Source organism: Sapajus apella, unplaced genomic scaffold, assembly GCF_009761245.1.
Source record: "Sapajus apella isolate SASKATOON/1434 unplaced genomic scaffold, GSC_monkey_1.0 scaffold85, whole genome shotgun sequence".
Taxonomy (NCBI): domain Eukaryota; kingdom Metazoa; phylum Chordata; class Mammalia; order Primates; family Cebidae; genus Sapajus; species Sapajus apella.
This window is the reverse complement of record NW_022437025.1, coordinates 7,022,420-7,038,655: the sequence shown is the minus strand read 5'-3', so window position 1 is coordinate 7,038,655 and position 16,236 is coordinate 7,022,420. Positions and strand designations below refer to the sequence as shown.

At 46.0% G+C, this 16,236-nt stretch overlaps 1 protein-coding gene across 6 annotated transcripts in view; it reads right to left on the bottom strand.

Moving 5' to 3' along the window:
- EVC2 (EvC ciliary complex subunit 2) overlaps positions 1-16,236 on the bottom strand; it is a 168,027-nt gene that overhangs the window by 105,407 nt on the left and 46,384 nt on the right. For all 6 annotated transcript variants that reach the window (XR_004261572.1, XR_004261573.1, XM_032254162.1 and 3 more), the window contains 2 exons: positions 14,081-14,215; positions 10,306-10,445 (listed from right to left, as the gene is read on the bottom strand). Coding sequence is in view for 4 of the 6 variants with exons in the window: in XM_032254162.1 (XP_032110053.1) it covers positions 10,306-10,445; positions 14,081-14,215 (275 nt within the window). In the remaining 2 variants the exon portion in view is untranslated. The remainder of the gene's footprint in view (positions 1-10,305; positions 10,446-14,080; positions 14,216-16,236) is intronic.

Here is a 16,236-nt window from a genome sequence, read left to right as displayed (position 1 = left end):
TCCTGGGCGACAGAGTGATACTCCATCTCAACAACAGCAAAAAAAACAATTGGAAAAGGGAGGCAGAAGAGGGGTCAGAGTCAGAGAATGCCATGTCATGAAGGAAGTAGACACAGCTTTGGATGATGTCAGCTTTGGAAACAGAGGAAAGGGTCCCAAGTCAGTGAATGGAAGCAGCCTCAGATGCCAGAAAAGGCCAGGAAGTGAACCTCCCCTAAAGCCGACATCTTTTTTTAAAATTGACACGTAACAGATGTACACATTTTCTGGGTCCATGTGATAATTTAATACATTCATATAATGTGCAAAGAATTAATCAGGTTAATTGGGATAGCCATCACCTTAAATATTTGTCTTTTCTTGATGCTAAAAACATTAGAATTCTTCCTTTCCAGCTATTCTGAAATGTGCAATAGATTAACGTAAACAATAGCACTCCACTATCTATCTAGAGCTGACATCATGATTTTTACCTGGTCAGACCTGCATCGGACTTTGACCTCCAGAACTCTAAGATAATACATTCATATTGGGGTATGCCACAGTTTGTGGTAATTTGTTACAGATAAATAGGAATCTAACACACCTTACTTGACCACCTTATAAATCATTCATTCATTAAGTTACACGAGCAAATGTTGTAGCTGCTTGTGTGGGGAAAAGGGCAGGTGCTGTACCAGGTGCTTTGCCGATGGTTTGCTGTGAAAGCACTTGTTAGCTAAGGGACCTGAGTAGGGAACTGAGTTTCCACATCAGCACAATGAGGACCACCCTCATAGGCTGTTGTTCAGGATTAAAGAAGAGAAGAGTCCAGGAGCGGTGGTTTGTGCCTAGAATCCCAGCACTTTGGGAGGCCGAGGCGGGTGGAGCACAAGGTCAGGAGTTCAAGACCAGCCTGGCCAACATGGCAAAACCCCTGTCTCTACTACAAATACAAAAAATTAGCCCGGTGTAGTGGCAGGCACCTGTAATCCTAGCTACTTGGGAGGCTGAGGCAGGAGAATCACTTGAACCTGGGAGGCGGAGGTTGCAGTGAACCGAGATCATGCCACTGCACTCCAGCCTGGGTGACAGTGACAGACTCCGCCTCAAAAAAAAAAGAAAGAAAGAAAAGAACAAAGAAGAGAAGAAACAGAAGGCACATAGCACAGCCTGGCATTTTGTTGGTTCTAAATAATAGTAGTTTCCTCATTCTTGGTTATTCTCTCTTGCAAAAGCCTGGCTGCAGGATACAGTCGGTGCCCACAGCTCATGTTCCTAGTTGCCTGGGAAGACAGTCCCAGAGGCACTCTTCCTGGTAACAGTTTTAATGTTAATCCCTATAGATAATCTGTCAGAAGAGGCGATGATAAAAAACTGTCAGAGTGTTCCAAAGCCACGGGAGAAAAGAAAATGTCCCCCTAAATCGATTAAAACACCATGCCACTAATGAAGCCAACTCTCATCCATTACTTTCCCAAAGGGCTGCAAGAGAGGAAAACAAATATCAAGAATTCATCATTTCCATACAGGATTGGGTCCACTGGTGAAGAGCTAAATTTTCATTGCCCCCTATGGCATTTTGGCATTTTAATTATTCAGACAACAATGAAATACAGGTATTTTTCCATTCCCCTAAAAGTCCCTAACATCCCATGAGGTGGACAGAGACATTTTGGGTGACACATGCTGGGCTCCGACCCTCAGGCGTCTTCACTACCTCAACAGCTCAGCAAAGTTGGCAGGATTCGCCCACTGCTTTCCCAGGGAACATTCGTTTCTTGAGGTCACAAAAATGTCATCTTGCCACTGTGCTTCAAAGATGAACATATTTTCTCCGGCCAGTTTTGCTACATATACAAGCGATCTTCCTCTTGGAAGTGACTGACTTTACACCAGTTTAGAACCACATCTAGCACAGGAAGCGCTTACTAAATGTAAGCTATAAAACCTTGGGAATAGGTCTGCCAATGATAACATCTTTCCAAGGGAAACGGTACCGCTTAAATTAGCCAAGAACTGATTAATACTTTGATTAGCTACTGATGATAAAAAAGAGAGAGGATGACATTAATTCTTCTTTCTTTCTTCTTACTTTTTTCACATAAAAATTAATCAAGTTCTCACCAAATGGCAAGGAAGGTGTCAGGACAAAGTTAGGATAGGATTTGACACACACGTGGCAAATGTTCTCCAGGAAGTGAAAGAAGGCTCATTAATCAACGCGGTGGATAAATAATTCAGACGGAAAATGAAATCACCATGGCCATTTAAAAAATATAAATCTGGCATCTTCAAGGTAGCAGGTGTACGCACAACAGACCCCCCTAAACCAATTCATTATGAGCAAAACTGAAATGTTTCTCATCAGAAGCTAATTCCCACGGACAGATCATACTGCAAGATTCCTCTCTGAGATCATCGATCATGTTTATCAACTGTCTATTTGCGGGCATGGACAATGGGAATTTGGGGAGAAAAATACCTCCAGAGTATATGTGCTATCCAAATTGTAATGAGAGGTTAAATGAGAATAAAAGGGGTCACCTACGTGAGCTAAACACCAATAAGATTTAGGATAAACCATTAAATTTCTAGTTTGGTAAAACCTACACTGTAAGGTACAAGAAGTCAGCAGTTTGCATCGTTCCTCGCTCATATTTTTCCTCTTAAAGATTTCTATGTCCAGGGCACGGTGGCTCATGCTATAATCCCAGCACTTTGGGAGGCCAAGGCAGGCAGATCACCTGAGGTCGGAAGTTTGAGACCAGCCTGACCAACATGGAGAAACCCCATCTCTACTAAAAATACAAATTAGCTGGCATGGTGGTGCATGCCTGTAATCACAGCTACTTGGGAGGCTGAGGCAGGAGAATCGCTTGAACCCGGAAGGCGGAGGTTGTGGTGAGCCGAGAAGGCACCATTGCACTCCAGCCTGGGCAACAAGAGCAAAACTCTGTCTCAATAAAAAAAAAAAAAAAAAAAAAAAAGATTTCTACGTTTAGAAGTGAGATTGGGCCTTCCCTCTCCAGGCCTCGAGCTACTCCCTAAAGTGGGTACAGATGCAGACAGATGCCACTGACCCTTCCCTCCTAGGGTTTCCGTATCATTGCCCACTCCCTGCTCCACCCACTGGCCAGACCTGACAGAATGGTGAGCCCTGGAAGAGGCAAAAAGGAGAAGCGGGACTTCCTCTCTCTGCCTCAGATCCTTCCTGTGCTTCCCTAACTCCATTTCACACATATCCTAATCAAGTTTCCCTGGAAGGCAATATTTCATTACGTTTGGAAGCATGCGCTTGGAAGTCACAGTAACTTAGCTTCGAATTTCAGCTTTACCCGGGAGGAACTGCATGCACTCAGGTGGGTTATTCATGTCTCTGAGTCCAGTTTCCCCGCTGGCTGAGAATATTATCACTCATACCAAATGAGAGTCACCGGGAGGTTAGTCATAGTGCCTCTTATGATCAGGCTTTGTTATAAAGCCATTTAATCCTCACAAGGAAATCTTATAAGGGAGGTGGTTAACATCTCTCTCACAGGTGAAGAAACTGAGGCACAGAAAAAATACCTTGTTTAAGTCACATAACTATTAAATGACAGAACTGGGATTTGAACCCATAACATGTGTCTCCAGAGTCCTTGTTGTTCCATCTGTCCTACTGCCTCAAAACGGCATGCATGAAGCACATAGCCCAGTGCCTGACACAGAACAGATGCTGGAAAATGTGACTCCTCACTGTTGTTGCTGTTGTTACGTCTGTCATGTCTCTCTTGATATCATTCTTTATGGCAAAGAAAAGAAGATGCAGGGGAACCATGATAAACACATGGATGGATGGGTGGGTGGCTGCATAGATGAATGGATAGATGGAAGGACGGATAAATGGATGGAGGGATGGATGGATGGATGATAGATGAAAAAATGGAGGAATGCATGGGTAGGTGAATAGATGGGTGGATAGATGGCTGGTTGGATGGATGGAAGATTGGATGGTAGATGAAGGATGGATGATAGATAGATGGGTGGGTAGATGGATATATAGATGGATGGATGATAGGTGGACAGGTGGGTGAATGGGCAAATTGATAGATGGGCAGATGGGTAGATGATAGAAGAATGGATAGATGAATAGATGAATGAAAGAATGGGTGGGTGAAAAAGATGGGTGGATGGATGGGTGGAAGGACAGATGAGTGAATGAGTGGGTGAATGAGTAGGTGGGTGAATGGGTGGTTGAATGAGATGATGGGTGGGTGAATGAGATGATGGATGGGTGAATGAGTAGGTGGATGGCACATGGGTAGGTAGAAGAACAAGTGATGGGTGAGTGGGTAGATGGCTGGATGGGTAGATGAATGGATGAATGACTGACAAACAGGTAGGTAGAGAGATAACATTTGAAACTCTTATCTGAAAAGGCAAATTGTGCTCTACCTGCAGGTTAGGAGATGAATAGAGGAAAGAACTGCAGGACAGAAAATGTAAAGGTGGCTTCAGAAATGGAATAAACCTTGGATGTCAGCTAAGTCATCTTTCTAACGAATATCTGGGTTTTCTCAACATCTTCTCTGCCAGGTAGTCCCCAGTCTCTCTATGTGCACCCCCACAAAGGGGAGCTAGCTGCCCCTCCAGGCTAACTGCCCTTATAGGAGAGTTTGGAGAAGTAGAAAGGTCTTCATAATTAGCTGATATTGATCTTCCCACAATTTCCATCGATGCCCCAAGTTTTACCGTTTTATCCATAACAACCTTGCAGATATCTGATGATCTTGATCATGTGAACACAAACTATCACCAATCTGGGCTAAACGACCTTAGGCATCTGACACGGAGCCTTGCAGGCCACACTGGGGATTTGGGCTTTACCAGGGAATAGGAGGAAGCTGGCAAAAGCTTTTCAGTACAGGTGACCCAACCAGGTTCACTGAAAAGGCACCTCTGGCTGGTGTGTGGACTGGAGGGTCAGGGATGGCGTGAAGTGGGTGTCAGAGGACAAAAAGGAAATGGCAATGGTTGGGACTCAGGTGCTGGCAACAGATGAGAAGAGGTGGGAGCTCCAGGACGGAGAGGGGAGAAGTCCCATGCAGGGACCAGCATGGAGGTGAATTGAGGCTGTGTAGGGACAGTACCGCAATTCAGCCGGCTGTTTGTAGTAAACACCACGTTTACCACATGTGACACTGTATAAATGGATTTCTGGCTAAGGAGAGACGCACCCTCTGGGGAATATCAGCTGCCCAGCACTGAGATGGAGAACTGCATTTGTATTCTGTGGTTGCTGTGACAAAGTACCACAAAGCAGTTGGCTTCAACCACTAGAAATGTGTCACCTCACAGCTCGGAGACCAGAAGCCGAGACGAAGGTGTCGGCTCATGCAAACAATAGGCAGCCGGGCCGGGAAGAGATGGTCTTCAGGAGCATCCTCCAGCAGGCAAGGGCTTGGAGCTGCAGCGGATAAATACCCTGAGGTGGGAGAGATGGCACGGAAGGTCTGCAGCCTTAGATGAGGATTCTTGTGAACTCAGAACCGAGTAGAGGATGCGTCATTGGGGTACTTTGCTCTCCTGCAGAAGTTCTGAAACTATTAAGCATCAGAATGATCAGAACAATCTAAAGATGTAAAATGCCGCTTCCCAGGCCTGCTCTCAGGTTCTGCTTCACAGGGTGTGGCTTAGGGACGTGTACTTGTTTCCTAGGGTACTTTCCTGTGTAGCCAAGTACCTTCAGCTGGATAGCTTAGAACAACAAACACGTATATCCTCACAGTTCTGGAGGCCAACAGTACAAAGTCGAGATGTTGGCAGGGGTGGTTCCTTCTGCAGGGGAGAATCCGTTCCATGCCAGCTTGGTGTTGCCAGCAACCCTTGGTGTTCCTTAGCTTGTAGCCATGTCATTTCCCATATCAAACCCTGTCTTTCCATCAAACAGAATCTCCCTGCAAGGGTGTCGCAGCCACAGGACATCCTTGGAGGGAGTTGGGTAGGCTGCGGGGCTACATCACATCTGGAAATATAAGGCGTTGTCTTCGGGATTGAGGAAGGCTGCACCTCCTCCTAATCTTTGCTATCAAGTACCTTAGAGCCTCAAATCTTCTCTGCAAGTGACTTCCATCAAACACACCATTGTAGAGTGGCACCCACTGCTCCAGGCACTGCTGGAGGCACCGCGGATGAATCAGCAAGCTAGACAGGAGGTCCCTGCACTCACAGAACTTACTGTCTAGGTGGGTGAGACAAAATACAACATTCATTTGAAAAAATAAGGTAGTTTCCAGCAACCTTGAGTGTTGTGAAGAAAATTAGAATTTCAGGATGAAGAATGGAGGCAGTGCTGCTGCAGGGAAGGCCCCTCACTGGCTCTGATGACCCTTCAATCTCTGCGCCCTCTAGACCTCCCATCCCGGCCTGGTCCTCCTTTGGGTCCTCAAATGCCCACATCCCTTCCCACCTCCTGTGCATGCTGTCCACCCCAAAACACTCATCACCAGCTCTCAGCTTAACAAGCCTCTCTTAGAAGCGTCCTCTCCAAGATTCTTTAACAGAGCCCCTTGTCCCTTCACAGCTCTGACCACAGTGTCGAATCACATTTTCCAGTGCACGGAATTGTGTTTTGCTTGTGTATGCTCTATAAGGACAGAAGCCAAGACTCTTGCTTGCTAGCGTCCAGCAAACAAGAGCCTTGGGTCTACCACAGTGCTCGGCGCTGAATGCGTCCTCGGCAACAATCTGTTGGATTCATCAATCCATTAATTACTTTTTTTAAAGTACTGCATGCATGAACCAGCAACCCAATCAAAGAACAAACGAGCAAAAGAACCTTGAATAAAGCGTTTAATTTATTTCCCTGGGCTTCAGATTTTTAGAGATGAGGAACAAAATCATTTCTCCGCAGTGTTTATAAAGAATAAAAAGAGTGGTTGTAAAAACACGCTGTATGGTTGGCACATAAAAAACTACTCAACACACATATTTAAAAGCCTCAATTTGACAAACACTCATGGAATGCTTACTTTGTACAAACACAATTTTGAGACAGTTTAGAGGCAATGTTGGGAGCATCCACAAGGAGTGCTAAGCTTTTTCTAATCAAAGGAAACAGACGTACGCCCGGACCTCTTTTTTGTCTTATGTTCTTTGACTCTCTGGAAAATCTAAGCTTAGTCTTTTCAAAAAGCTGTTCGGTCAACAGAAGAAAAGATTGAAAGCACGCAGGCCTAAGCCGAATCCGTTACTACCTCTGTGGCCTTGGGCAAAACCAATAAACCTGACTGAACCTCAGCTTTCTGATCTAAAACGGGAGAGCTGTGAGAATCAAATAAGATCACAGGCGGGAGGTGTGTGGCTGTGGTCAGGCCAAGAGCAAGGCTGGAACTAAAACACGGTGGGCAGTCCATGCTCCTAGAAGCTTCCAGGACCAGCCAGTCCTGCCCGGTTCCTCCCTCCTCCTGGTCCACCTCCATGACAACCACAGTCAAGGAGCCTGATAAAAATCAAAGGACATATTCCTTCCTCAAATCCTCTCTGTAAGAGACAGCCTATGAATAAGCAATGTAAAAGATAAACCACCACGCACACGTAGGAAATGCTCTTTGTCAAAAATAACTCAGCAGGATAGAGCAAAGTTACGGCTCTGATGGGGTTTGAGACGAGGTGGCAATCAAGTCACCTAATGGCATATTTAGATTCCCAGCTCAGCTTCATGTTAGAGTTACAAACGGGACAACTGATTTGCCAGAGAGAAACGCTATTTTTAGTGGGGAATGCATCACAGATTTCCACGCATACTAAGCTCCTGCCACTCTGAGTGACATTTCTCTCTGGGAGCACCTAAGCAGGACTATACATCAAGATGGAAAGATTAAAAGTAATTGGCAATGCTATAACTGGGGAAAAGAAAAAGACTGGGTTCCTAAAACTAGTGTCCAACCACAACGCCTGAAATAGAATTGGAGTTCAATAAATATTGAATGTTGGGACAGGAGGGAGGATGGGAAGCTGGGGGAGAGGAATAAATTTAGCTCACAAGCTGAACCCTCTCAGTGCATGCTTGATAATCAATGCTAAACACTCTTCAGGCAAAACAAGACGAGCTCCCAAGAGAAGTGAATATAAAATTGCAGAGGTGCAAGAACAAAATCATTATAAACTTCAACATTCCTACTGTAGTCAGGCATCGGGGCTGCCAAACTGTAGCAGCTGCTTATAATTTCATTAAATGTAGGGACAAAGAAAGACCGGGCTTCCTACCCCCCATCGCTTTTTGAATAAAACACAAAGACAGGAGGATTAATAGTTTCCTATTTTAAAGTACTAATTACTTTGGCCCGAAGGTTATAGAGTACTACATACTTGCAAATTAAATATCCAGGTGCTGATTGCACGATCCAAATCATTTCACTCTACTTTTCATTTTCACGTTTTGTAAGAAAACGGACTTTTCGCTCTGAAACCATTTGATAATTAGCTGCTCACACTACTTAATACAGTAAGTGACATTTATGAACCTCTGCCAATAACTTCTCCTCCCATTGCCCGTCCATTTCTCCCTACTCCTCTCAGACAAGGTGGTAAATTTTAATTTGTATCCTTGGCATTCTGATTAGTGAAATAAGTGAAAATGAAGAATCGCATCTGAATGGCTGCACAAGGCTTAATTAACCAAGCCACACAACTCTGGCACCCAGAAATGGATTAACAAGGCCTGACTCTCCTCTTGGTGCAAGGTCAGCCCTGCACTTCCGAGGCTGCAGGCCTGGCTCTTCCCTGGGCACTCAGTGAGGAAGGAGCACCCATTCAAACAATAGGAGAACAGTCACTGAGCTCACGAAGTGCCATGAGTCAGACATTGCAGGGCTCTTCTTTCAGGCCAGTAAGTAGTTGCACCTGGAAATACCATTTGACCCAGTAATCCCATTACTGGGTATATGCCCAAAGGATTATAAATCATTCTATTATAGACACATGCACACATATGTTTACTGTGGCACTGTTCACAGTAGCAAAGACTTGGAACCAACCCAAATACCCATCAATGATAGACTGGATAAAGAAAATGTGGCACATATACACCATGGAATACTATGCAGCCGTAAAATAGGATGAATTCATGTCCTTTGTAAGGACATGGATGAAGCTGGAAACCATCATTCTCAGCAAACTGACACAAGAACAGAAAACCAAACACCACATGTTCTCACTTACAAGTGGGTGTTGAACAATGAGAACACATGGACACAGGGAGGGAACATCACACACTGGGGCCAGTTTGGGAGTGGGGGGCTAGAGAAGGGATAGCAGCGGGGTGGGGGTTAGGGGAGGGATAGCATTAGGAGAAATACCTAATGTAGGTGACAGGGTGATGGGTGCAGCAAACCACCATGACATGTGTATACCTATGTAACAAACCTGCACATTCTGCACATGTACCCCAGAACTTAAAGTATAATAATTTTTTAAAAGTGTATTATACAAGTTAGTTCTGTAAAGTCTGTAAGCTGTGTCTGGTACTATCTGTATTGCACACAGGTAGCACGATGATAATATTCATTAACTGCATAAGAAGTGAATTCAGTGTAGCTCACAGCCACATCACCTGGTCTGGCCTCTCTCCCTCTGCCTCTTCTTTATTTTCTATACTCAATGCCCCAATCTGCACATCACCCACACTTTGCTACTGACATCTCACCAGATGTATCTTGCTTCTTTCAAATTCTTACATCTGCCCTTTCTTTCCTGCATCTGAAAATTGTTTCCTTGCTTCATCAACTTGGAAACCTTCTTCATAAGCTTTCAGAATCCGTTCAGATTCTCTCTCTTAACTAATGAGTACTAGACTTAATACCTGGGTGATGAAATCATCTGCACACGAACCCTTGTGACATGAGTTTACCTACGTAACAAACCTATACACGTATCCCTATATAATGTAAAAGTTAAAAATAAATTTAAAAATTAAAATAATTAGTTCAATGCCACCTCCACAGGAAGCATTTCTATGACTCTCAGAAGTAATTACTTCCTCTTCTGTGCTCTGCCAGCCCTGATATTCCCACTAGCATGGTTGTCACCCAATTTTGTGGTCACTTCTGTTTATGGTTGGGTCTTCCCCACCAGGTCAGATTTCCTTGGAGCAGGGAGTATGTCCTCCACACCTCTTCTCCTAGATGCTAAAAACATTCGGTGCATAGCAGTTGTTCAATTATGACGACAGAGGGGAGAATGATTGACTGAATGAATGAAATATACTCAGTGTTTGCTCTTATGTCACTGCTGTTAAAGCATTCATCACAACTATGGAACTATAATGGGATTTAGAATTCTTACTCTTCTAAGGCTTGAAGCATGCTCCCAGGGTCCTCGGAAGACAGAATGTCTATCATTTGGTCGTTAAGGGAAAGGTCCTCACTCACACCGTCAGCTGAGGTGAACGGCAAGGGTTCCAGCTTGCTCTCGTGCTGCCAAACCTTCAGGAGAATTGCAGAAATAATAATTGAGTGGGCCTTCTTGTGAATTCCATGTGCTGGGAAAGCCAGGAGGAAAGGCAAGGGGTCTGCAGTCAGAGCCCCCACCAATCAGCCCCACCACTGTGACCACGGTAAACCCTGACAAGCTTTTGGAAACATCCCTGACCCTCCATTTTCTCCACAAAGAAATGGGATCACAATTCCAGTAGCCCTGCATGCTGATGTTGTGTGGGTAAAGTGGAACAATGGACAGAAAGACCTTTTCAACCTGCAAGACCTATAAAGAGATTTCACTATCATCATTTTTATCATTATTAGGTAGAGGAAGCCTCACAATGGATATGGTGGGCCTTGACATCAGAAATCTGGTTGGTTTCTAATCAGAATAGAGGATTGGGCTCAGCGTGGTGGCTCATGCCTGTAATCCCAGCACTTTGGGAGACTGAGGTGGGCGGATCACTTGAGGTCAGGAGTTCGAGACCAGCCTGGCCAACATGGTGAAACCCCATCTCTACTAAAACTACAAAAATTAGCCAGGCATGGTGGCAGGCACCTGTAATCCCAGCTACTCAGGAGGCTGAGACAGGAGAAGTGCTTGAACCTGGTAGGCAGAGGTTGCAGTGAGCTGTGATTGTGCTAGCACACTCCAGCCTGGGTGACAGAGACTCTGTGAGAAGGAAGGAAGGAAGGAAGGAAGGAAGGAAGGAAGGAAGGAAGGGAGGGAGGGAGGGAGGGAGGGAGGAAGGAGAAAATAGGATTGTGAGCTGGAAGTGACATTAAGATACCTAAGCCCAACCCTCTGTTTGGACAGAAGATATATCTGCTTTGTCCCCAATATCATTAACTCTGCAAAAATGCATGACAGCTATAGCTAACCTTTACCAATTCTTGTCCCTGTGGCAGGGATGATTTTCAGCACTTTCTATGTGTTATCATGAAGCTGTTACAACAAGGAGGTATTGGTGCCCCCACTTTACAAATAGGAAAACTGAGGCTCAGAGAAGGGGAATCACGTTATTGAAGGTCACACAGCTCAAAAGAGCCCAGCTGATTTCTGATCGCAATCCAACTCTGAAGGCTGCCTTCTGTTTTAGAGCATGACCACCACCATGCTGGCAAAAAAAAAAAAAAAAAAAAAAGAAAAACATGAAAAGAGTTCATTCTGTGATGCCAGGAAAAAAGGGTCTTCAGGCCTTAAATCAAATTCATACCCTTGCTTTTTCCTCTGTGCAGTTCTAATGATCTGCCTTAATCTCTGGGAAATGAATCCTGCTCCGACATCAAAGCAGCAGGGTGCGTTTATTTCTTCTGATTGATAACAGCTTTGGGAGAGTCAGTACAAGGTCTGATTAGATGGGCCATTTTTCTTCTCACTTTTGCCTGCCAAGGAGATTGCGGGCTTACCTCATTTTGAAATGACAATTCTGTCCTCCAGGAAGCAGGCACAAAAGGAACAGGCCCCTCACCCAGGCTGGGGTGGAATTTCCAGCCTCCAGAGAGGAGAGAGAGGGAGTCCCCAGAAGCCGGGTCCTAGCCTGTGCCTGGTCATGTTAAGCAAGTTATTTAACCTCACGGACCTCAGTGTTTATGATCTAAAGTGAGGGACAAAGATGATAGATGTTCCTGCCAGGGTGTTGCCCCTCTGGGTGACGATGAGTCACCGTAGGGCCCCTGGCACAGCTGGTTCTTTGCCATGTCCCCTGCCTTGAGCACTGCAGTGCCCACCAGCCCACGACCCACCGGCCAATACCCCCAACTCCTTCCCTGAACAATTCTGCTGGCCTCAGATGCCATGCCAGGAGCATGTCCCCTTCCTTCTTGCCTTTCTGCCTCCCTGTCACCAACCGATAACTTAGCGGACATCTCTCCCAGCCCTTCTGCCCCTGGGTACAGTGATGCTGTGGCTGCTTCTGCTCCATCTCCAGAGCCCCTGGGCAGGACTAAGCCCCAGGCCCCACAGAGGTCCCTGACGAAACACACCCTTTACCAGCCACCTTCCCTTCCTGCCCCGCTTCCCACCCCTCCCCTTATGTCCTGGGATCACTTCCCATGTAAACTGCTTGGATTGGAATTTCAGTCTCAGGGTGTGCTTTTAAGGGAACCCACCCTCAGACAGGAATGCAGAGGTGGAGAAGCTCCCTGTCCAGTCCAACAGATGACAACAGATGCCTCATGGAGCCAAGTGGAGGACCTGAGAGAGGGCTCCTACCCTACGGGAAGTGGCCTGCTACGCCTTGCAGGCAGAGGCATTGGCCAAATTGAGGCTCAAAGGATGGGTAAGAACTGCCCTAACTGAGAAGGAAAGAGTACAGGAAAATGCTCAGGTGTGCGTACGAGGAGCTCAGCGCCCTCAGAGAAGCTGGGTCACTGGGTACAGCAGGAAGCTGGGGTGTGAGGTGGGACCTGGCAAGAGAAGCAGCTGGAAGCCAGTCTCGGGGGGGCTTCAAAATCCAGGCTCAAGGGTCTAGGCTTCACTCTGAGGATAACCGGGAGTCTCCCAAAGCTTTTCCATAGGGAATGCAGAACGAGACCTGCATGTGGTGCCGCAAGAATACAAAGCAGCCAACGTGAGTGGGGTTATGGGCTGCAAGTAGGGCGACAGGATGCGTGGGGGCGACGGGACGCGTGGGGGCGACGGGACACATGGGGGCAACGGGATGCGTGGGGGCGACGGGCTGGGTGGGGGCGACAGACTGCGTGGGGGCGACGGGCTGGGTGGGGGCGACAGGATGCGTGGGGGCAACGGGACACATGGGGGCGACGGGACGCGTGGGGGCGACGGGCTGGGTGGGGGCGACAGGATGTGTGGGGGCGACGGGACACATGGGGGTGACGGGACGCGTGGGGGCGACGGGCTGCGTGGGGGCGACAGGATGCATGGGGGCTACGGGCTGGGTGTGGGTGACAGGCTGTGTACTAGGTAATAGCTGCACGAGTTCTCCCACCTGGCTGGTGGTTAGAATCACTGGGGGAAGTTTTGGTCAGGTGCAGTGGCTCACACCTGTAATTCCAGCACTTTGGGAGGCCAAGGTGGGCAGATCACAAGGTCAAGAGATCAAGACCATCCTGGCCAACATGGTGAAACCCGGTCCCTACTAAAAATACAAAAATTAGCTGGGTGTGGTGGTGCACACCTGTAATCCCAGCTACTAGGGAGGCTGAGGCAGGAGAATAGCTTGAACCCAGAAGGCAGAGATTGTAGTGAGCTGAAATCACACAATCTCTGTGTGAAAACACTCTCTGTCTCAGAAAACACAGGAGGAAGTTTTAAAAATGACTAGGCCGGGAATGTTGGTGCGTAGCTGTAGTCCCAACTGTTTGGAAGGCTGAGGCAGGAGGATTGCCAAAGCTCAGGAGTTCCAAGTTGTAGCATTTTTGATTGTGCCTATGAACAGCCACTGGACTCAGCCTGGGCAGAACAGCGAGACCCTGGCTCTTAAGGAAAAAAAAAAGAATGATGGGTATGCATCCCAGGACAAACGCATCAGTTTTGGAGGCAGGCCCTGGACATGGGTTTTTGTGCACAGTCCCCTCAGTGATGCTGATGGAGATCTAGGGCTGAGACCCACAGAACTGGAGGATGAACTTCAACCTTACATCCCCCACCTTCCAAACCACCCTCAGGGAAGACTCACCCGACGTCTGGTGAGCACGGTTCCCTGCGGACACTGATAGCGAACCACGAGGAAGAGGGCAGCCCAGGTTAGCACAAGGGAGAGGAGGAAGGCGAAGAAGAACCCCGCTGCGTGGAGGCCATGGTTTGGCAGAACCTGTGAGGACAGGAGAGCGGGATTCATGTGTGGTCAGACTGCGTGTCTCCCAGGCCACACAGGTGATTGAGTGTCAGAGAGACCAAGCAGGGAGCCAGTACACTCACATGCATTTGAGTCCCGCACTGCCAGCTATTGGCTTGCTGCCTGGAGGCCCTCAATGGTCCCCTGTGAGCCTGAGTTTTCTCAGTGCATGACAAGCCTGTCAAAGAGCTGACGCATGGTGACTTGCACACAGTAGGGCCATCCAACCCCAAGCCTAGCACATCACAGACACTCAAGAATGTTAAGCTCCCAAATCAAATATGTGACAATCCGAAGGAAGCACTAGCAATCCGTGACATTTTCTGAGAATCAGGGGCAGAATTCTGCAGAGGCCAGAGAAAGAACCTATGGCACCCTCACTTTCCTGCTATACTCTGTAACTTTAAATTAAATAATTAGACCCCAATATTAATGGCATTACGTTTAGAGAAAATCTCGTCTTCTGACTAGTGAGATTAGTGCCCCACACTTGCCCCCCACCCTTCCTTCCCCATTTCTACCTTCCAGAATTTATTAGGTTTATAACATATATATTTTGTTCTGCAACCAGAATTCAGTCCTGATGATTGTTTGCAGGTTAATTCCAGCAACTACAAAATTTAAAAGACAATATTATTACTATGATTAGGCAAATGCTGCTCACTGCAGAGTAAAGTAATTGGATCCAATCCTGTGTCACTAAATATTGGCCCCTCAAAGGAGTATGTTTCTAATTCACCCTGCTTTCTCACACTTTATTAATTATTCCAAATCAGGCCACATCTGCAGTTTGCTTCAATATGAATTAGCATTTCCTTGTGTGACTTTTTGTTGTTCCTGAAGTTTTTCACGGCCTTTCTTTTTTCTTTTTTTCTTCCTAGTATACACCCATTTTCTTTTTTTTTTTTTTTCTTTTTTTTTTTTTGAGACGGAGTCTCGCTCTTGTTACCCAGGCTGGAGTGCGATGGCGCGATCTCGGCTCACCGCAACCTCCGCCTCCTGGGTTCAGGCAATTCTCCTGCCTCAGCCTCCTGAGTAGCTGGGATTACAGGCACGTGCCACCATGCCCAGCTAATTTTTTGTATTTTTAGTAGAGACGGGGTTTCACCATGTTGACCAGGATGGTCTCGATCTCTTGAACTCGTGATCCACCCGCCTTGGCCTCCCAAAGTGCTGGGATTACACCCATTTTCTTAATAATACTATCTGTTACAGAGAGTCAAATTTACTTTTTCTTAAAGTCATCACTCCCGGAGTTCTCCGACTTTCTGATTTAATCAGACCTGGCTACTTTCTAGGTTTTCTGGTATCATAGCGAGCTTTTTCTTTCTCTTCACTGCCTTCTATATTGTCACAGCATTACCGATTGAAGAAAAACTGTATTCCTTGGATCCCAGTTCTTCCTTTTTCTTGGAAAGTTCTTTTTTATTTTGATGAAGTATCCTAAGTATCTACTTATTCTCAAGTAAGTTTGTTTAGAGAAGATGTTCTTTTCTCACATGTGGCAATGCTGTCACCCCTCAATTTGATTGATAGCACGGCTGGGTATATAACTCGAGGTTCAAAATCACTTTCCCTCAGAATGTTGATGGTGCCACTCCACTGTCTTCTGACAGAAGTGTACCTGATAACCTTTTAGAAGGATCTGTTTTTGCTTTCTGGGTGCTTTTAAGATTTCCCCCCTTTCCCTATAGTTCTGAATATCTTACCAGTTAAAAGAAGATTTTTGAATACGTTTCTACTAATATATAAAAACGCTTATATACTAATGTGCCTTTGCAAAACAATACACAGTATATTCTCCATTTCACTAAAATAAAAATAATATGGATATATATACATATACATGCGTAAATTATAAGGAAAATCCTGTAGAATTTTATTTGAACATAATTTCTTCAGGAGGTTTTTCACCTTCTTTATGCTTGTCTTCTAATATTTCCACGATGGGCATGTATTACTTGTGTAATAGGATACAATAATAATAATTATTACAA